Source organism: Homalodisca vitripennis, chromosome 2 (genome assembly GCF_021130785.1).
Source record: "Homalodisca vitripennis isolate AUS2020 chromosome 2, UT_GWSS_2.1, whole genome shotgun sequence".
Classification (NCBI taxonomy): domain Eukaryota; kingdom Metazoa; phylum Arthropoda; class Insecta; order Hemiptera; family Cicadellidae; genus Homalodisca; species Homalodisca vitripennis.
In genome coordinates this window covers 203,026,246-203,049,198 of record NC_060208.1, presented here as the reverse complement: position 1 = coordinate 203,049,198, position 22,953 = coordinate 203,026,246, and the positions used below count along the sequence as shown (strand labels likewise).

General features: G+C 37.7%; 2 protein-coding genes across 6 annotated transcripts in view; one reads left to right on the top strand and one right to left on the bottom strand.

The window, feature by feature from the left end:
- Positions 1-1,056, top strand: part of LOC124355282 — a 30,532-nt gene extending 29,476 nt beyond the window's left edge. For 4 of the 5 annotated variants that reach the window (XM_046806343.1, XM_046806342.1, XM_046806339.1 and 1 more), the window contains one exon: positions 618-1,056. In XM_046806343.1, the coding sequence (XP_046662299.1) occupies positions 618-786 (169 nt within the window). In that variant the 3' untranslated portion in view covers positions 787-1,056. The remainder of the gene's footprint in view (positions 1-617) is intronic. The other variant, XM_046806340.1, reaches the window with a different exon arrangement.
- A 392-nt stretch (positions 1,057-1,448) lies between these two features.
- The window catches only part of LOC124355283, a 43,158-nt gene continuing 21,653 nt past the window's right edge, over positions 1,449-22,953 (bottom strand). The window contains 4 exon segments of the mRNA XM_046806344.1: positions 1,449-2,581; positions 3,420-3,857; positions 3,859-8,922; positions 8,924-9,665. Coding sequence (XP_046662300.1) covers positions 1,805-2,581; positions 3,420-3,857; positions 3,859-8,922; positions 8,924-9,652 — 7,008 coding nt within the window. The 5' untranslated portion in view covers positions 9,653-9,665 and the 3' untranslated portion in view covers positions 1,449-1,804.

Here is a 22,953-nt window from a genome sequence, read left to right as displayed (position 1 = left end):
ATTCTAGAAAAGTTTGATGGCTGTTTTAGTGTATTGTTTAGTTTATTTTGTATGCATTTGCAGCAGTTATTACTTTTGTATAAACTATTTTGTAATTTCTATAGAGCTTTGAAAATAAGTGATGAACATGCTGTCTATAAAATCATTAGTGTTTCATTGCAGAATTTTAATTATTTCTAAAAATCAGAATTCTAGATGTTCTGCAAATTCCTTCTGAACTTGATCTTTTGCGTTTATTTTCTTAAGGGGGCCGCAAACATTTCGCACAAGTCAAATATGAAACAGATGTTGAAGGAGTCAAATATTGTGTCTGCAGAAGTAAAAGAGTCCACAAAATTCCAGTTCTTATTTGCCTTACAATTAATTAAAAGATTTATATTATGGTTATGGAGAGTTCTGTTTAAAACAATTTTGTGAGACTCTTGGCTCGCTGAAAATCCGCTGATCACAGCCTCCTGACACTATGATGACATGTATAGTACCAACATTGACTCTTGAATTATACCTGTTGTATTATGTTAAATAATATATATCTGGAACTTCAAGGGAAGAAGTTTCACCATATTTTGGCACTATATTTAAATAATTTACTAATTTAACTGGAGATATTAATGCAGATTTGCGGATCTGAACCTAATGGATGAGTTGGTGAAAAAGAAGAGAGATGTAATCAGTGAACCCCTTCCTCTTTACAACAACGACGGAAGACTCCTGGGCAGCTTGAGTGTGACAGTCATCGGCAACTCTACTCTTCAGAACTACACAGATAAACAATATCAAGCATGATCTAAAACTGTGTAACATAGTAATCTTTTCCTTCTGTACAGTTTCATCTAAAGTAGACTCAATTTGTATGATTTTTAAACTTTGTATAAATTTTATTTCTATGACGATAACATTGTTTTACATTACTATTTATATTTCAGAACTGAAGTATTAGAAAACATTGACTTCTCCTACTACAATGTGTCCAGATAATATGCTAATCAAAAGACTGAAATATTGTTTCAGCGTGTGGAAAAATACAACAGACATTAAAAGGTTTATAGTTTCCTCTTCTGATGTTCAAGTACTTTTAGTGATCATATACCTCATATGGAATATGTGTCATGATATGTTCTACAATATAATACAGGTGTACTAATAAAATGTTGATAGTTGTAGGATTTTACTTTCTGATATTCTAATTTTAATTTCAGTAGTTTATTTTCATTTAACCAACAAAGCAATAAACATGTTTGAAATAAAAAACATGAACACCTGCTGCTGAAAGGAGTGGAAATAAGAATAAAGGAAATAAAAAGTTCTGAGGACAATACATTTCAAAAATCTGTAGTAATAAGTTTGTGCTGAAAGTTTCATTTTGTTTTATGTTTTAACTATACACAAAGTATTATTTCTTTTCAGCATTTCAAAATAAAAATGGGAACAATAAACTTACTTCAATATGAGTTGCATCATTCATTTTATACAAATCGTTGTCTTTACAAACATTCAATGAATCTATCATTACATTAAATACCTAAAGCTATTTTCTTACAATGTTAAGTATAAATAACATAGATGCTTGAGCTTATAATACAATATCAGTCATATTCAGTAGATAACACAAGATAATTTGTATAATGGTACTGTACACAATGTTCGATTCACTTATATCAGAACAATTCTTAAGAGGAAGACTGATAAATATTCGTGGACAATAAATAATCTTTACAAAATAAACAATCGCACTTCAGTTAGTGTCCTTGTCTTCACTTTTAATAGTTCTGATTTGACTTTCACAAGACTTTATGGCAAAGTTTTACTCTGTCGTTAACAAATCACTCTCACCATCTGCCTTTTTTGTCTTGACACAGCGCCCTCTGTAGCAGATCTCTGTTTCCAGAGAAATCTCTGTTGTTGTTGATGTCCCGAGTACCCTCGAATGCTGTTGGTACACGTGTTCGTTCGGGGAAGTTGTCACGTCCGGTTCTAGAGTCGTTTCAACATTTTCTATGGTTTGGAAAATCGTTGTTGGCTCTTGGGTGAATATTTCTGTTGTCACCTCAGGAAGAACAGTTCTCACTCTTTCTTCTTGTTTCGCATCTTCTTTGGTGGTCTTCTCTTGTTCAGCTTCTCCTAAGGTCGTGACATCGACATTTTGTTTTTCTCCAAGGTTCGTCACCTCCGGTTCCTCTTCCTTCGGTTCCTCTTCCTTTGGTTCCTCCGATGAGGTGGAGACATCAGTTGCCCAGTTCACAGCTGAGTCAGTGTTTCCTTCCGTATCAACTTCCTCCTTATTGTCCTCCTCGGGATTGGTGATGAACTCCTTCAGCATGTCCTTGAGGGCCTCCTCAAAGTTGATGGTTTCTGCAGGCTCGCTGACGGCCTCTGTCGTTGTCTGGGCTTCTGTAGAGGACTGGACCTCTGTTGTAGATTCTGTGCTCCACGACCCTGTCCCCTTATCACTCGTGGCCTTCGTCGCTGCTTGGATTGCGTTCTCCGACAGGCTTGCCAGATTCTGTGATTCCGCTGTCTCAAACATATCTTGTGGCTTACGCACTCTCACTCGTACCCAGCTACCTCGCCTTCTTCCTCCCTGGAACATATTTTACACGTCAGATAAGCTTTGGTTAAATCAAGCTTAGTAAAACATAAAATATTGTTTCCACTTAATTTATACAGAATTTTTAAATATCTACTTATTCTGAGGGTTAAATTATAGATAATAGATAGTTAAGGTTGTGTATATATATATATATATATATATATATATATATATATATATATAATTATCAGATTATCACACAAATTTGTTGATAAAATAGATTTCCTTTTTAAAATATTAAATATGTATTCATAGGTTTATTGTAAATTGTGGCAATTGTATAATAAAATATCTGTTAAATATATATATATATATATATATATATATATATATATATAATATATATATTAATATTATTATTATACAATATATTTTAGATATTTTATTATACAATTGCCACAATTTACAATAAACCTATGAGTACATATTTAATATTTTAAAAAGGAAAATCTATTTTATCAACAAATTTGTGTGATAATCTGATAATTATTCCAGAATTATGCATTGAAATAAGTAGCTCATAGTTGTTCATATGAAAAAGGATGTAGATTGTATCACAAAGTACAGATGATTATCTTACACAACTATGAATCTGTCTTTGTTTTATTTACAAAATGTATAATGAAGCAAAATTTATTATTACTATAAGTCTGGTAATAAGTTAGTATAATGACATTTACTACATACAAATCAAATTTTTTATAGAATGTTTTATTTCTCTAATCCTTCTACTTTTTACTAATAATTTGTGATAATCCAGTTATGAGTGATTTAGTACAAAACAAAGTGTTCTAAATTTTACAAAATAATATGCTCTGAATTATATTACCTTTTTTCCTGTGTTGGTAGCGATAATTTTCCTTTTAAGGGCACCCACCTTGGGCTGCTGACTTTCTCCTTCTACATTAGGTGTTTCCTCATTTTGAATATTTTTTATCTGCTGTTCGGATGACTCATTTATATCTTTTTCATGTAAATATTTTCCTTCTACTCCATATGCATCTACAACAGTTTGGGTGATTTCATCTTGAATGGTTTCAGCTGGTTTTATTATCTCTCTATAAACGGGATATACCCTTTCATTCTGAGGAATATCCTCCTCATCACTGACAGATGGCCTTCTGATCTCATAAGTTTTCTCAGTATATTGGTTTTCTTTGCCAATGGGTCGTCTGCTTTTAATCTCCTTATAGACGACCTTTTGCTGATCTGATGAGAACGGAGTCTGATCATTAATGTTCTTCTCGATTTGCTTTTGATGGAAATACGTCATAGTAGTTTCCATCCTGTAGCTCTATCTGGCCATCCCAAATCGGAGCAAATGTTCCCTGAGCCTCACCGGTATTCGCTTGGAAGGAAGGAGGTGTTACAGCTGAAGGATCCGGTTTGAAATCAAAACTCGTACTCTGCTGGATTGTTACTGCCTGGTTCCAGAATTCATCGTCGTCTGAAGACGCTGGCTGCGGTCTTTGTTTCTGGAGAATAGGGGCTCGTTGAAAACCAAACGATGGTTGCTGCTTGTCTCTAGTTTGATAAAGAGGTTCCAGTATTTCGTTGCTGCCCGCTGAAGGTGCAAAATTGTCTCTTTCGTTCCAACTTGGATTCACTTGAGGATACTCGGTCGTAGAAGTTGTTGTTGTTGTGGTCCCTGGCTTACGAATTCGTGCTCTGCTGCTTGGTAGACGTGTCACTGGAGGCGAAGTTGTAGGTTGTAGAAACTTAGTTGTGCCTGAAGATACAGGAGAATTAGTCGGTCTTGTTCGTCGGAGTTTGTTTCTGTTGAGAATATGCTGATATCTCCTAGAAGGTTTGGTGGATGGTGTTTCAGTTGTGGTTGTTGTGGTGGAAACTTCTGGATACTCTACAAATCCATCTGGAGTCAACTGTTTCTCAGTTATGGCATAATTAGCCTCGGTTACACTCTGGTCTCGGTTAACTTCCCTGTTGAAATTACTGTTTCTGAATGAACCTGATGTGGGCCTAACACCGTAGTTGATTCGTTTCCTTGAGTTGTAATCTTGATTTTCTTCCTTTTCTGGATGATTCCTTTGCCTACTCAGATATGTTGTTGGGTAGTTTGGTGCTTCAGTTGTTGTTGTTTGATAGTTTCTAGTTGATCCTCGCTGTCTATTACGAACCCTTCCTCTCACTCGCACAAGAGATGCTCTGGTTACCGCGGCTTCTGTAGTGCTGACATCAGAACTATCAATGTTTATTTGGTATTGATTCTGTCCTCTTCTTGTGTTCACGGTTTGTTCTTCAGCTGGTGCAAAATTAACATTTTCTGGAGTTTTACCGACAACCCTGTTATATTTCACAAAGTGTTGTTGGTTATATTGCTGTACTCGAGGATCCTCTTCGACTTTGGATTGTGATCCATCTTCTACTTGAACAGCGGTTGCTTGATAAGCAGGAGCCGCTATTTCAGTTACTTGTTCAAAATGACCTGTAGTTGAAACATGTTGTCCTTGTAGGTTGTGATTAATATTGGAAGGTTCCCTAATATTTTCTTGAGAGTGTTGGAATGACTGTTCATGACTAAATTGTTGTTGATTAATGGATGGAACTTGCTCTTGAATAGTAGATTGTCTTTGCTGTTGAATTTGGTCAAAATAGTTTTGTTGCGACTGTACAGGAGATAAGCTAATTGGCCTGTTCTCTTCTGAATTTACCTGCTGGATTTTCGGCTGAGCTTCGTGAAAGTTGTCTGCTTGGTGTGGAGTATCTTTCTGAACATTTATTTGTTGGAATTCGTTTGTTGTATACTGAGTCTGGGTGTTCTGTTGAGGTGTTGACACAAAATCAAAACCATTTTGAGAATAGTTTGCATTAAAGTTAGATTGTTCAGGGTTTGTATCAAACTGTGCCTGTGTAACCTGCTGTTGCTGGAGACCTACTTGTTGAATTGTAGGATCAGAAATTTGTGGTGGTTGTTCAAACCGACTCCCTGTGTTAATCTGAGTACTAAATCTATCTTCATTCACATTTTGTTGAATGTATTGATCTTTTTGTGAAGGAATTAATCTTTCTGTTGTTTGGAAATTTACATCAGCTCTTTCTGTCTGAACGGCAAATTTATTGAGTGGAGCATTAGCTTCAAAGTGTGTATTCTCCACTAGTCTGTGGTGGTTATTGTTTCTAAGAGTTTGTCTACTGGGTAAGTTCTGATAATTCAGTCTATGACCTCCTTGTTGACTAAATTTGTTTTCTATTGGTTGGACTGGTTCTTCGTAAGATTCTGTAGTAGTAGAAGTAGTAGTAATTCTTTGCCTTCCTCTAAACCTCTGGTGTTGTCTTAAAGGGTCCCTTCTAATGTCATTTGTTCTTTGACTTTTGAAAGTGTGTTCCTCTGTTTGTACGTCTGGAACAGATACAGTTGGAAGAACAGTAGTTTGAACGACAGACTCCCCTGTATATCTATTATGGGGTATCTCTGAATGCTGCTGGTATTGTTCAGAACCTTGGAAGTTGTTGATAGTTGGTGTTGGAATATTTTGATTTTGTACTGACTGTGTAACTTGCTGTTGGGAAACTGAGTGGTCTTGATTATAATTGTTGGCAACAAAACGCTCATCAAAGTATTCACCGGTATTAGATTGGAAATTAGATTGGCCATTTCCTGTTTGTAAATTGATAGGTGCCGCAGTATTTTGAATATAATCGTTACTGTTGTATGCTAATTGCTCTGGTTGAGTTGTGAATGGCTGCACAAAAGCTTCAGTAGATGGCTCTTCTGTAGTGGTTGTGGTAGTAGTAGTTGTTATTGGCTGTCTGCGAGAGTAAGGCCGCCCATCATATGGCCTCCTTGTTCGAGAATGTTGCCTTCTTGTTGGTGACGCTGATGTTTGGTAGTTGGAAGTAGCTCTGTGGGAACCTCTGCTGGGTCCTCTTCCTCTGTAGGCCTGAGTCGTGAATACAGCTGCCGGTTCTGTAGTTGTTGACGGCAATGCAGTTGTAGAAGAGCCAGTAAAAACTTCATCTCTGAGTGAGTTGATCAGAGAAGGCAACTGAGGGCTGATCGGCGGGATCTCAGCTGGTAACGTAAACTGATCCAGATATCGTTCTGTTGAAGATATCACTACTTGATCATTTTCATATGGCTTCTCATGAAGTGCAGTCTTTAAAACAGTTACATTCGAGACCACTACAGATCCGATATGAGGAGCTGGAAATGGTATCTTAGAATATCCAGGAGGAGGATTAAAATTCAGAGGGGCAACAAAAAATGGAAGTTTATCAACTTTTCTTTCAACTCTGTTGCTTTCTAATGAATTCAAGTAAGGCAATTCAAATTTAATATAGCCTGCAGGTGCTTTTAAGTTGGATGGTCCTACAAATACTTGTGGGGATTCAGGTCCAACTGTATCTAGTACTTGGATTGTTTTAGCATTTTTAAGTAATCTTAGGACATCATTAACTTTGTTATTTTCTGTTGTTTCCATATAAACTGATAAAGGTGGTTGGTTTGGTGCTGGTGTGGTTTGTAGAGATGGAAGAGTAGATGGTAAGGAGGATACACTCGATATATGGTCGTGTTCGGGATGAAATTGAGTATCCTCTTTCAATACTTGCTGGTTAAGATTTATGTTTTCTTGGAACTGCTGGAGTTGTTGTTGATTGAAGTGTTGTTCTTGGTTGAGTTGGTTCTGGTTTGACCAAGATGGTTGTTGGTTTTGTGTTACACTGTGGGCTGGAACGTTGACATTTTCAGGTGAGGGTGGCTGTGAAGTGGTTACTGCAGATTGATAATCTTGTGGAAATTTTCTTGTAAACTGAGCATTTGAGTTGTGTTGCACATTTCTTGTCACATCTTGTTGTGGATTTCGGTAATTATGACCGGCAATATGTTGAGTAGTTGATGCATCATTTGAATTTAGGTGCACATTTCTTGTCACATCGTGTTGTGAATTCCTGAAGTTCTGACTGGCAGCATGTTGTGTAGTCAATGCACCATTTGAGTTATGTTGCACATTTCTTATTACGTCTTGTTGTGGATTTCTGTAGCTCTGACTGGTAATATGTTGAGTAGTCAAAGCATCATTTGAATTTTGTTGTACATTTCTTGTCACACCTTGTTGTGGATTTCTGTAGTTCTGACTAGCAGTAAGTTGAGTTGTAAATGCGTCATTTGAGTTTTGTTGTACATTTCTTGTCACATCTTGTTGTTGGTTTCTGTAGTTCTGACTGGTAATGTGTTGAGTGGTCAATGCATCAGGCACCCTTGTTTGGGTTACTGGAGCCACAGTTTGATGATTAACTTCAGGTAGGTCGAATTGTTGCTGCAATTGAGTTTGCTGTGTTGAAAAATGCTGCTGGATTTGACCTTGTCCTGTTCCTAAATGTTCATCTAATTTCAAGGGCTGATTAACGTATGGTTGTTCCTTAACAGTCCTCAATGCTTGTTGGTTGACTTGTTGTTGTTGAAATTGATGGTTGCCATGCAAGTGCTGTTGATTTGTCTGTGGTCTCGTGTTAAAGTTTGTTTGTTCCACTTGTGGTTGTTGCTGTTGGATATTAATATTTTGCTGTGCATTTAAGTGATCATTTGCATTAAAATTATTTTGAACACTGAAGCTTGCCTGATCCTGTTGGATTTGATCTTGATTGTGATCGTTTAGTTTTACATTGTGTTGTCTGGTGTTATGGATTTGAGAGTGTGTGTTTGCAATATCCTGACGAATTTGTTGTTGTAGAAAATGATCGTTGTGTTGGTTGTTAAATTGCAAGCTTGGGTTTACTTGGTCTTGCTGAGCTTGTATTTGAAAATGATCATCGGTTTTAAAATTATACTGCTGTTTTATGTTCTGGCCTTCTAGTTTAAAGTTTTGTGCCTGTTGCTGAAATTGGTCACCTTGTGGGTTGATATTAAACTGTTGTCTCACACTATGTGTTTGGGTATTGTACTTTTCTTGGTCTTCCGGAGGAAACTGCTGCTGGTGTTGGAAATTTTGTTTGGATTTGTATTGCTGTTTAGACGTTTGAGTATTGAAGTTTTCGTGATCTTCAAGATGTGGTTTTCTTGTCGTAAAGTCAAAACTTTGCCCTGGGCTAGTGAACCTGTTACTGTCAGCTCCCTGTAGTTGTTGGTTGACTACATTGTGCTGGTTATGTGGCAAAGATTTAGATTTGCCCAGATTTCTCGCTCTGTGGTTCAGTGTTTCCACAGGAACGTACAACAGTTGAATTTCTTCTCCTTCACCCTCGTTATTCTGACTGCTCGTGTTGTTGAGAGTGTACTGTAACTGTGGTGCTGTGGTCTGAGTTACAGCCTGTTGTGGCACACTCGTAGGCTCTTGTGCCGCTGCCGTAATTTGTTGTATGAACGTTGGCCTATCGACTGGAAGTTGGAAGTTCTGCTTGTTGACTGGCAGTGTATTCGGTGTAATGGGAGCTTGAGGCTGAATCTGGATCGGATTTATCGGCTGTATGTTCTGGGGAGGTATGCCTGACTGTGGGGAAGAAAGGTGCCGCTGCTATGATTTGGGGCCCTAAGAATAACGGTTGGTTCAGATACGGTCCACTCTCGGGGATAAATTGTTGTTGGTTGAATTGAAGTAAATGAGATTGCCTAGTGGACTGCTGGTTGTTGGGCTGTTGGGGCTGCTGGGGCGGTTGGAAGTCGGCGCTGGGCTCTTGCAGGAAACTTTGGGAGGGTTTAGTACTTGCAGGAATATTATTCGACTTCAAGAACTGCGCTTGCGGTCGGTTGACGGTCTGCGAAGTGGTCTCTTGTAGAAACTGGTGGTGAGGATTCCTGTGAGCCGATTGCTGTTGTGTGTAGGCCTGCAGGAAACCGGTGGCCGCTTGCTGGAAGAGCGGGTCCGGGGGAGGCGGCGGCGGCAGCAGTCTGGCCTCCTCTACTCGGGGTGGAGGTGTCAACACGCTCGGCAGACTGTTGGACGCTTGCACACTCTGATCTGCTAACGGCCTACAGTTAGCACACGTTAGAGGTACCCAGTCACCCTGTCTGCGCTCAGGGGTGGCCGGCCGGCTCCACCGGTCTTCTCCAGTGACCGCAGCTACGGCCAGTAGTAGGCAGGCGGCGGCCCATCCTCCGCCCATCTTCAATCGTCACCTGCAATATCGAACACTGCTTAGTTTACACTACGATGCTACGTTTAGATAGTCATGAAATACAAGTAATTTAGATACAAAACTGAAAACATTTGTCAGGTAATCCCACTCGCCTAACTGTGACAGCTTGTCACAATACCGCAATAAACGCATATATGCATGAATCAGATAAACACAATTTAAAGCAGCAGTACAGTATGAATTTAATTTGATATGATAACTAGCTGTTTCCCGCGGCTTTGCACGCTTTTCGTAAGCTTTGCCCGTGTATGTGAACTTCTGGTTTAATCGAATTATATTTACAACGCCGATGTAGAGTTTGCCTTGTTGCCACGATCAAGAAAATATGTTTATGTTTATACCCATTGTGCACGTACATGTACTTTATTATAAAGTGGTCTAACACTCAAACTTTAAGTTCAATCAGTAATGTATCTTAAAGACAAATATACATAATAACTTAGCGCCTTCAAATAGTGTTTGGCTATGTAATATACGTAACTGTCTCGTAATTGCAGTTTACAGTGTGCAGGCGCTTTGAAACCTTTTATCTCTTGCAGCGTCGCTTGGTGGTGAGTTACATCTATGGGCATAGCTTATAAACCTTCTCCGTGGAAAAATACGTATACATACAAATTTTTCATAATGGTCTGTCTAATATTTTGCGATTCCATAAAGGACAAAGACACAAATATTCATTTATATATTATAGATTCTGATGGAACTTAAATATCCTAATAATGCCTTGACATATAAAGTGCCTGTACTGGCACAGTACAGTATTCTTTTAGTTTAAGAGAGATCTGTTTTGGCGTGGACAAGTTGATTGTTCAGGACTTTATAATATACTTATCATAGTTACAATTTAGTGGAACGCTTTTAAAATACCGTGTAGATGAAAGTTCGATATATAGTTTGATGGGTCACTGAATGTGTCGCAGTTTTAACAAGTATTGCCGTGTAAACAGTATCGAGGCTGCGACTGACAAAATACTTTGACGTCTGTTGACAAAACGACGCGACGACGTAACAAGAATGTGATATAACATTAACCTTTTACACGGCAGACAAGAGCGTATCACTTCCTGCTAGTTGTCAGGCACGAGCGATCGTCACGGTCAGTTTAGTCACCGGTTAACGCTCGATGGACGTTTCTATTAGCATATCACGGTTGGATGTCTCGCTTTATATCGTTTTCCACATGTAACAGAGCATACCGTCTCCGCCGCTAACGGTTCTGGTTACAGGCCTTGGGGCATTTTCAGTCTTCAAGTTCCAAGGATCAAGATCGCCGATCAACGCGGCAACGTCCCGAAGTTAGTGCCGAAGAGGAATTATCACGCAGGAAATGAGACTTAATAATTCATTAATCTAAAGGTGTTGATAGGACCGAACCACCACCAATTCTTGCTAGATGGCACGTTCAGTTACCACGTTCTATTCCGTGGCAGGACCTGTCCTCCCCGATAAGAACAATTAATAGTAATGATCTAACAAGAATACTTAGAACTAAATTCGGTATTAAGACTAAACCGACTGATAGTCTGTCCACACATCTTGAGATTGTTTTACCTTTAAAAGCAGAAGAACAAACCTCTCTCGGAATCGATATTTAGCCTATGCCAGATGAGAGATCTCTTATCCACGACTCTAGAAAGCAGAGTGGAAGCAGGATCAATATCATCAGAGATGAGGCGTTTCCATCCCGTCTATAACTTCCAGTGGCACAGCTCAAGCTGTTATGAACACTCAAAATCAGCGCAAACTCAATTACCATTAAAATATTAGCTTTTTCTGAGCTAATCAGCCCAGATGAGTTAGCATCTTTTTAGTCCAGAAGGAATTCTACGACTACTTATTGGTTGAATAGTGTGTAGTCTTGTTCCTGGATCGTCTACAACTGAGACTATAAATTGTGTCTAGCCTTCGTATAGTCTATTTTCCATGAACTGGTGCCATCCACGGTTTCCATCTACTAGAACCAACGCACAATAACCGTTCTCCCTAGTGTTACCGTCTGGCACGGACCCACTGATGTCAATTGACAGACAAGGCGATTGTCAACTATTGAGCCTAGGGGATTATCTCAATATACGCTACTTCTCTCCACCTAAAGTGCAGTGTGCAAACTACCACCACAATGAATTCAATCGCACAATGAAACTCCTCAAGCAGCAGGAGAGAGCTCGAAAGTACGATTCCCTCAGAGGTGGCTTTGCTAACTATAAAGCAAATAAATATTGGTTTCTGAATTCTATCTACAGTTCCCCAAAACAGAGGAACGATTCAGACAAGAAAACTTTAGTTTAGGAGGCGTCAAGTATCCCACACGTGACGCCATTTTAGCTCCCGTATGGTAAACACCACCACCGCCCTACATCGGAACCCTACGAGCAGGAAAGAGGGGGAGAGGAAGCTTGGAGTAACGACCAATTATCAGCTGTATTGACACCTGTGTATTAGCAGTAGATTTTATGGCTGGTATATTACGATAAGAAAGCAGTTGTTGTTATCATTGTTCGAAATCAAATTCACTTGTAAGAGTTCTTGGTGCAGCTTTACGTTCGAGTTTAATATAAACTGATGTGTGACAATGGATTCTCTCGGTGAATGATGGACAGGACAAGTGCCAATTCTCGAGATCGAGAATTAAAGAGAATTACCGAAATAACTCACTGCGACTCAGGGTCAAATTTAAAACTTAGATTTTCCCAGTATTAGCCTATAAATTTGTATAGCGTATGAGTGTGTTTATGCAAGATTTTTCAAGGTTTCAGTCATTGGTCTTGTTGTGGTATGAAAAACAGTACTTTCGTAAACTAACTGAATAGATTCGAACATAATAATTTGAAACTTATGTATACAAGAAAATGTTTTATTTTATTCCTTAAAATACGCTCCCGGGAGGTTTCAAGGGGATCTTGAAATATGACAAATCTGAATCAAAATAATTGTGCCAGTGCAAACAGTTTTGTTAATAAGTGTGTTACGATCGAGTTGCCACATATGAAGTCGCAATGCACATTTTATGATCTACGCCGAATATTCAACTGCCGATCGGCGAAGAGACATTCTAGGATGAAATTAGTTGGTTCCACAATACGTTTACAGTCAAACGTCCCTAATAGAGCAGTTTGTGGTTCGTTCAGGTGTTGGCTAGTTGACGGCCTCACGCCCGGGGCCAGGACACGCGAGCGCGGGACATTCGTGACTCAAGTCGCCCACTCGCTCAGTTACGTAACGATGTCCGACTGAATCTGAAAGGTCAGCAGCTAGCGATCAGGTAAACAGTGGTCGCCTCAGGCCAATAGAACTGGGCACCAGAGAATGGCAGCAGTCAGGTTCTTGTTGACCTTACTATTGTTTAGGCGTGGAGGTTTGGTTATACCGTCGCTATTACAGTCACCTCTCCATTAATGTCGTATACAGGTATGTCACTCGCTCAGTTACGTAACGATGTCCGACTGAGACTGAAAGGTCAGCAGCTGGCGATCAGGTAAATGCAGTGGTCGCCTCAGGCCAGTAGAACTGGGCACCAGAGAATGGCAGCAGTCAGGTTCTTGTTGACCTTACCATTGTTTAGGCGTGGAGGTTTGGTTATACCGTCGCTATTACAGTCACCTCTCCATTAATGTCGTATACAGGTATGTCACTCGCTCAGTTACGTAACGATGTCCGACTGAATCTGAAAGGTCAGCAGCTGGCGATCAGGTAAACAGTGGTCGCCTCAGGCCAGTAGAACTGGGCACCAGAGAATGGCAGCAGTCAGGTTCTTGTTGACCTTACCATTGTTTAGGCGTGGAGGTTTGGTTATACCGTCGCTATTACAGTCACCTCTCCATTAATGTCGTATACAGGTATGTCACTCGCTCAGTTACGTAACGATGTCCGACTGAATCTGAAAGGTCAGCAGCTGGCGATCAGGTAAACAGTGGTCGCCTCAGGCCAGTTGAACTGGGCACCAGAGAATGGCAGCAGTCAGGTTCTTGTTGACCTTACTATTGTTACTATATTCAATATCGTGAACTGACAAATTTACTGATTTCAATAGTCAGAGGTAAATCTTACTGTTGCACTGATTAGTTTAGTTCCGGGAAACTTGTTTAAAAGGCAATTTCAATTCCACTTTTAAATTTTGCACCTCATCAATAATCCATTAAAGTAGGTTTCATTTAAGAAATCAATTCCTTAAAAAGTTCACAGCTGGTTTGTACTGAGTGACATGGAACAGAGCACTCAGCCTGTGCCGCAGTCCACTAGGTGAGCCGCGTAATGGTTGTTGCGCTACTATAGATACATTGTTCTACAAGTAATGTACATATATTTCACTATCTAAAAATTAATCAGTACTGGAAAATTGGAACGATTAGCCTAATAATATTCTGTGATTAGTTCATTTTTCAAATCTAGTTAGTTTTTAGCCTCGCGCCGGAAGGAATATTTGTTTATTATTATTAAACACCGTTTAACCTTAAGTGAAATTCGTAAAGTTTATTCAAGACTTTATTTAAAAAGAGTAATTTTCAAAAAAATATTTGCACTGATCCAATAATCAAGGACGTCCATCCAGGATGAGAACGTTGATGTTGTAAAACTGTTGGGGTTCAGGCTGTAAAGTATCGCGCAGTTACATTTTTATATCGAGCCGTTAAAACGTTACTACCCCGTTGTTATACTTTTCGGTAGTCATATACCCGTAGTGATGTTAATTAATGATCTACATTTAACGGTCTCGGTTATCACGTGTCCATTACTAACCGTGAAACTCTCATCGCGTCGGACAATAATTGTGTTCCAAGAAGATCTAACTGGGGTGGCACACGAGGAGAAAACGTGGCGAAGATAGCGAAATTAATGTAACTGTTAATACGGACTATTATCGCGATCGTGCAGCGTTCACTTTCATCTGCAGAAGACCGGCAAGAGATAACTTACGCCCACTGGAGACGTTGGGCGTGCCACCACCAGGCAGCGCCACACGACACCTTGTTCCTGTCCGAGTTTCTGGGGCACAAGTCCACTTTGTTATACGTGAAAGTTTTATTACTGCAATTAAATTTACCAGCGAATGAGTGAGCGAGCTATACATAGCTGGCTAGCGGCTTGTCGGTGTTTCACTCAGCCACCGGAGTCGAACTAATCAAGATGGGCCTGTCCGTCCTACTAACTGAGTTTAATTGACGTAACATTGATGCCGACCGACTCTAATAGACTTTCTCTGTAATCATCGAATTTTGATATTTAGGGTTATTTTAGGCCAGTTTTGCTATAATTGCATTTCAGTTCTGAATAATCTGTGAATTGAAACGTATACTTTTAGCATACTATGATAGCATATTGATATTGCTTCAAAGTTGGGCAAATCTCTATAATTCAAATCTAAATGACTGGCTATGCTCACAAAGTGGTTTCTTGTAGGGTGAATTTTTGCGTGTATCTACCAAGTGATACTTCGGTTGCCAGTCCGAAGCGATGCCAACGAGCATGTTTATGGAAAAGAGAGGTTCTCAGAAAAATAACATGTAAGGAGCAAATGTGTTGTCCTTGTACAAAAACCGCGTTGAACAAGCTAACATTAGCTTTTAGCAGAAACGAGTAGAGTTTATGGAGTAGCTACAGAGCGTCAGGCTGACATTTTTTTTTTCGTAAAGTTACATGGAACTACTATAGTCAATGGCGAATATAGAAAATTATTTCGGAGAGGGCGTCAGCGCCTGGGTGTTACGGAGCAAGAGCTTGGGAATCTTCCCCCGGGAAATTTTGATCTTCAAAACCCCATGAATGTATTCTTGCTTAAAAAAAATTAGGTAGTCTACTGAGTGCAATATTAACGTTTATCTCTAGAAATTTCGGATGGGGGAGGGAGCTTGAGCCCTTTGAGCGTATACGACTATAACTAGAGCAAATATTTACAGGATCTATAACACTTTTCGGCCAGACACATTTATTCTACGGTTGGAACATTCAGTTCTGTACATCATGTCGGCTAATTTACAACACTTCACATTAGATGATGGATATGGCTAATTGGTACTGGATGGATGTGCCGTAAACAGTAACCTATCAGTAGGCCGTGATAAAAGAACAGTTTATGGAAAGTTTTTCAGCACTCTGTCAGCGTGGTTTATAGCTTTGCCGCTATGAAACAGTCACTAAAACTTTGTCAGTTATTATCTAGTTTATAAAGCTCTCATCTAATCGCAGGCCGGATCAATGCTACCTTATATTTGATTAAAGACGCCCTTTATAAAATATTTTCCGTGGTAGAGATAGGATTTAGATAATAGCGATTAGTAGGTTCCTACCAAGTTAGAAAATAGTACAACACCTGACTATAACAGAGAACGATTTATAACACTGTTTCTGGTTCTACAGAAGCCATGACTTTCCATTTTGTAGCATAGAGGGTGATTGAAAAACTATTGGAGAATCTTTTCTAAATAAAAATAGCACATTGATAAGCTGGCATACCAGAAGAGATGGTTAACTGTTTAATTGTTCCTCACTGGCGCTTGTGGAGACATTTGCTAAAAGTTAGACCTCAAGATTCACATTGATCACATTGATAAGCTGGCATACCAGAAGAGAGGGTGGTAACTGTTTTATTGTTCGTCACTGGCGCTTGTGGAGACATTTGCTAAAAGTTAGACCTCAAGATTCACCTAGGTCACATTGATAAGCTGGCATACCAGAAGAAATGATTAACTGTTTAATTGTTCCTCTGGCGCTTGTGGAGGACATTTGCTAAAAGTTAGACCTCAAGATTCACATAGGCTAATAGTGAAGTGGTAAATAGTATTCAAATGACGAATTTTATCTGTAATAATTGTTGTCCTTTTTCGGTAAGAATAATAAAACCAGACTATTAAAAAAAAACACGCAAATAGTTAACACGCAAAAAGATCGAATTGATATTGTTTTAACGAGGATTTTAGTTATTTCTATTACATAAGCGTTTTGTACCTATATCATTGAAGTTACTTATCCAGTACGGCAATATATTACAATATTGTATTTTCCAATGTAAAGAGTGAGTTTTTAATACTTCACTCTTACTTTTTCTACGTCTTTTTATATCAAAACCATCAAATGAGTAATAAACACTTTATTCTGACATGATTGAACATTGTTTGACACATTTTTAAAGATTGGAACGTTAATTCAATGTACAGGTGAGACAAAAGCCTTGCTTCATCCCTCTAAAAGTTTAACGGCGCGAGGAATAAAAATGGTGCCTGATATGGGGTATCTGTAGAGAGGAGCGGCTGCTATCTGTACATCCGCCATCTTGGATTTGGATAAAAATTTTTCAAATGAAAAGTGAGTCAAGTGACACATAATTTTGAACTGCCTTATTATGTGAAATTTGTTTTAAGATCTTTATTCATGAAGGAGTTATGGTTTCTGAAGTCTAAACTCCAAATCCTTATATGCCATAAGCCATAACTCCTACATCAGTAGAGATTTCTTAAAACATATTTCAAAATTATATGATTTAGAATGAGGCAGTACAATATGGTCACATTACTCCCTACACTTTTAAAGAATTTCTACCCAAATCCAACATGGCGGATTTCAAGATGGTCGAGGATGTCTTATGCTTCACTCTGTAGAGTATTTTGAGGGCAAATGAGAGTTGCCTTGTTCATAGATTAACAGTTTTCTTACCAAGTATTTATTATAAACACCGATGGTAGTTCCCACAGAGATTCCGTTCTTTGATTTTATTGGTCCCAAACCAAGTGCAATCCATTCACCACTCAATCATGTTCTGGATATTTAGAAAAAGGTCTTTTTCTAGTTGAAAACAGTTTTCAATACATTCTTTTAATTGTATTGAAACCCATACCCTTTGGACTACTAAAATTTCGATAAACAGCGGAACCGCCGACTGTTTTTCTGGAATACCTCCAAGTTGAAGTTATTTTCACTACTCTACAAATTACCATCTCGTGCCAGGAAGAACCATGACACCAATAAGTACGTTAAACATACGTGTAATGGCATATTGAGTATGGCAATTGACTTTAGCTGGATGGTATGATAGTACTAGTATTAGTGGTAAGATAGTACTAGAAGTAGTGGTATGATGGTGATTTGTTTAGCCGAATAGTTTAGGCTACTTTCACGTAAAAAGTATATTCACGGCATATTTTGAGGGTTAACCCTTTTATGCTTTAAGTTTGAGTGAGTTATATTTTGAATTTCTCTTGTGATTAAGCAATCAAAACAAATGAAATGTTCAAGTAAAATAAAGCTACTACTTATGTTCTGAATTTTGTAAATCAATGACAATTCAAATTTTGAGCTCTCACTAAGTTATTAATTATGACCACAACAGAATTAGCTAGTTTTGCGTTAAGCCCCGTCAATAGTAATACTAGTCCTGGCCATCAGATCGCGCTGTGAACAGTAGTTCCTGTCTATCATCTGTATTTTATCGTTTTTTAATTGTTGCGCATTGATAACAGCATACAATTATGTTTTTTTTTACTATTCATGATACGAAATTATTATATATCTAATATATTTATATTTATATATATATTTACATATATTATTTTTATTAAATATATTTATATTTAATAAAAATAATAAATACAAGTAATCTTATATCACTTTCAAGTAATATATGTATTTATTAGAACGTCAGCCGATAAGAAAATTATATTCTTACGTGCAGTAAGCCTATGTCATGTTATAAATGTTGTCTCTATTAATAAAACAAACTGGAAATTTAATAATTCTATAAATATAAGAGGTGTAAAGGTTTAAAGATCTTAAACTCTTTTCGACTTGCATGTATTTAAAATGTTGATTTTCTTTATTACTTGTAAATTTTTTAACGTTTCTAGGTTTAGCATAATCGTCTTTCAGTTGTCAAGTCTTAATTTTAGTCTGTATTCATATTATATTTCTTGCTATCGTAAGTTCATAGTTAAATCAAATGTAATCAAATCACAGTAAGCAATCTATGTAAAAGTACTTCTTACTCTATAAACTCTCAGTATACTCATATTGTTCGATAGTGCTTGTTAATTTAGTACCATAACATTTTTACGTTTCACTCTATTAGGAATCATACTGTGTGTGTTAGTTTATGTACTGTGTTGTTGTGTGACACTTTTAATTGAGTGACAATTATGTCGAGCAGAGACGTTGACAGTGTTCTGAATATGATCCTAAAAGGGGCAAAATTGATCATTGTCCCGAGAAGTTTGTATTACTGTTGAGTTTGTATTCTTGAATATTAACTAAAGAGGTAAGTCAGTCCCGACTAGATATCGATCAGTTAGTACCAACGAGTTGAGACCTGACTCATATCGATAGCCGGTATCAGCTGTAAAACACGCATTTCCTCGATTTCCACGTCCCCGAGGCGGAACGATTTCTCCTCGTTAACACAAAACTACTTTAATCAGTTTCAGCTTCAGTTTAATTGTTCATCACATAAACCGGACTTGAATATACAAATTAGCAAGTCGGACTTGTTAGGTAATAACACTGTAAAATTGACTTAGTTGGTTAAGGCCAGTTGCTTAATTCAATCTGAAATTAGCTTTTTATAAATTTATATTTTATATTCTATATTTCCACATTATACGACATAAACAGGCTTTGCTGATGGTGCATGCACAATTTCAAGTCTATACCGAATTTCATTCTCAAGATTTCTTGCAGACAGAAGAGAACTTGTGTCAGCCTACTGAGTGATAGGCGTCAATGACGCTCAGCCAAAATCCACAGTTTATATGCACTATTCTGGAACAATGTTTGTAGGTCAGTTCGTTTATGAGACACCGTACGGACTTGCACACGGATATAAGTGATGTTTCCCTCGCGTGGTACGCTTCGCCAACGCTCTGCAAGTAAGTTAGCCAGAGCTACAAAACGAAACACATGCAGTCCCGAACGATAAGCTATTACTTCTTGCAGTAAAATTACAGTTCAAATAACGTTCTTATATACGTATTTTACTTAGTGTAGGATCCCACTGTTGTTAGTGTTAACAACTTTAGCTTTAAACGGCATTTTTATGATCTATTGAATTTAGTTTTAATTGTATATTATACGCCTTATGATATTTTTAAATTCGTCCCTTGTAAAATAATTAATTTTTATATTAAAACTATGATATATTAATGAAATCATAATTTATTAGTATTTTAATAATGTTAATCCTGTTTCCTTTGATGTAAACGTGGTAGGTGAAATGTTGATAGATATGTAGAAGTAAAATTTAAAGCTACAGCCATTACATAAAAGTAACGAATCTGTTACATAAATTGTCTGCTCTAGTAATATATTTATAGAGCGTCGTGTATAAGACTGTATTAAATTCTTATACAAATGTTTTGAGGTTTTTCCCGAGAGAGACCGCTTCTCACACAAGTTTGTGTGTAAGAGGACGGAAAATAAAAACAGTATTGTAAAATTAGATTACTATGACGAAGTTGGTATAGATAGAGGTTACGTAATGCGAGCTGAGGAATAAATAGAAGACAATTTGTTGTAGTCTAGTCTTTGTAACTATTTATTGAAACTTTAGTCCATATGTTTAGAACACTTTACCTGTGATACGTAATATTCAACTATCTTCGATTTCCAACGATAAAATATGAGATTATTGTTTAGGCATCTACAAGGTGAAGTCCTGGATATTTGCTAATTTTCACATTGAATAGAAATGGATACTGTTTTATGAATTTTTAGCCGGAGTTAGAACAGAGTAAAATATCCAAATCAATTTTTCTTCAAGTAGAAGTATTATATCACTGAGGATACCTTATTCCTTGAAAGGAAAAGGAGTAAGGAAACGTAGTCTGCCACTAGCGATACTGGTAGGTACGCGCAGAGCTGCAGTTGCTGAGCAGGTTGCAGAGGCTGTGGCCGCAGTAAAAGTGACAGCGGCCAGACCTGCCTTGGTCACTCATTATTACTTCACATTCCTCACAGTCATGCTCCACTTTCAGCCCGCCGTAGGCTGCAGCCGATCATTCACTTCCTGGTTTTAGTCTAAGACTGCAGCGGTGTATCCATTAGCCAGATAGGAGTTAACTTTATACGTAGCCTACAGTATAACCTTTTCTTATAAGATGGAGGAGGATTCGGAAGAACAATGATACGCAATTCCCACTCATTCCAAACTAAAAATGTTTAATGGAATATCACCTGTTTGCACAAAGGCTTATAGTACTGATCTTTGATATTTAAATATTTTCAAATTGGTGAGTGGAAATAAGTTGAGTGCTTTGATATAGGAGTTTATTCACTTTTCTTGAATCGTTTTAGATGTTTCATTTGGCTGTGTGAAGCCTCATAGAAAATATTTAAAGACTTTTCAATTAAGTAGTCCAGAAGGCGAAAAGATAAGCGGTACATATGAGTAGTGAACGCCTATGAGGAATGACGGTGCAAAGTATGAGGTTTGGTCGAGAAGGCATTTTCTGAAATATCAAAATGAGTCAGTCAGGTAATATAAATTGTAGATGTTAGTAAAGATTACTGATCTGTGTCATGCACAATTTAGTGACATATTCTGAACAGGAACAAACAAGAAATAAGCAAATGATTTAGTGGGTTATAGAAAAAATGTGATCTCTAAAATTATGATTTCTCATTTATGTGACTTAGGGATAACTAGTGTGTTTTTAATTTTTAAAGAATTCCTTCTACGTCAGTCAAAGTTTTATCAGTTATCCGAAAAATTTATAAGAGGAAACGGTGTAAACCCATTTGAAGATTTTTACTGACCTAGGAATCGACCCCGTTACCTGTCGGTTATGGAGCTGTAGCCTTACTCCTATGCCACGGCGTGTTTCCCTGTAGATGTTCGATAATCGCAGTGTAACCGAGTAAGTAGAAAAAAAAACAAAATGATAAATGCCATAAGAATGAGAAATTACCACTCTTGCACATATTTATCGATTTTCTAATTTCTGCTAACAACAGTATCGAGTATCAATTCACAATTCAATTGTGAGTAATATATATATATATATATATATATATATCCTTTTTCTAAGCTTTTAATTAGAATGTATAATGGAGTTTATAAACTCCAATTTAATGGTCTCCGTTTCATCACAGGTTTTGGGACAATTGAAGCAATTTTATTACTAAAAATTTTGCCTTTCTAAAAATCCCAATGTACAAACTTTGTGAAATTTGTATTTCTCTCTAAAGTTTACACCGAACGAACCGTATTATTATTTCGAACAGATTCGTAGTTTATGTTGGTTCTTATAGCAGTTTGATAAGTTATTACTGTTAAACTATGGGAAAAGCAGAAATTTGAATGTTATTTTGAATCTCTTAGAAATTATCATTATTTTTTAAGGATTTTCCACTTATATAATCACACTAAATGTAAATGTCATGTCAAATTTCGATTCGTGCATCTCCGAGAGAAATGGGAGAGCTGAGTGAGCGAGGGCTTTGCCTTTTATATAGTATAACGAACTATTTGCCTTGAGAAATGTACATCTGACAAATCTATGCCTGAAACCTGAAGTTTATAAGATTTAATAGTATTAATGTATTCAATTACCAATATCCAGATCTTTTAAACATTATTGCGATGTTTTAATTTGCTTGGAAGCCTGGAAATGATGACTTACTTTTACGTCTCATTAAGTAAGAGGAACAGCCAATTATCGAGTTCTGATCCTCAGATAAGATAAAATATCATCGTAGTACTAAACAACAACAACAAAACTGAAAAAACCGAATCAAACAGGAGCAAGAGCGGGAAAGTAATTCTTTTTGTATTCAATAAGGAAAGTAGCAGTACGTTTTAGTGGATCAATGGAGCGTTTATTTGCAGTGTTGTTTAAAACTCAGGGAGAAAGAGAGTTTCGCTTAGGGGCTTGTTCACAAGGAAAATCGGTGTTTAGTGAAACCATGATTTGTTTACACGTCGGCAGAAGGTGCTAAGGTACGGAAGCAGCGAGAGTGACACCTGGAGTTGAGAGAGGGTCGGTGCTGAGGGAGAGAGTGAGAGAAAGCGAGATGACCCGGAGGTCAAGGACAAGTTCAAGGCCCTTAGGACACCGGGATGGCTGCTGCTAACACGTCAGGCGGCACCGCCCTCAAGAGAAAGTCACATCATCGTTCCAAACTTAATAATTTCTCAATTAGTGTCCTTGCTCCAAATACTGACAAATTATCAGCCTCAAAGATTATTCAGTGGTTTCTATCTTTCTCTTTCTATTATTCTACAAGGACAGACTCATAAAGACAATTCAACTAGACGTCGCGTCGTACTGTTAGTAACCAGGACAAGTCAT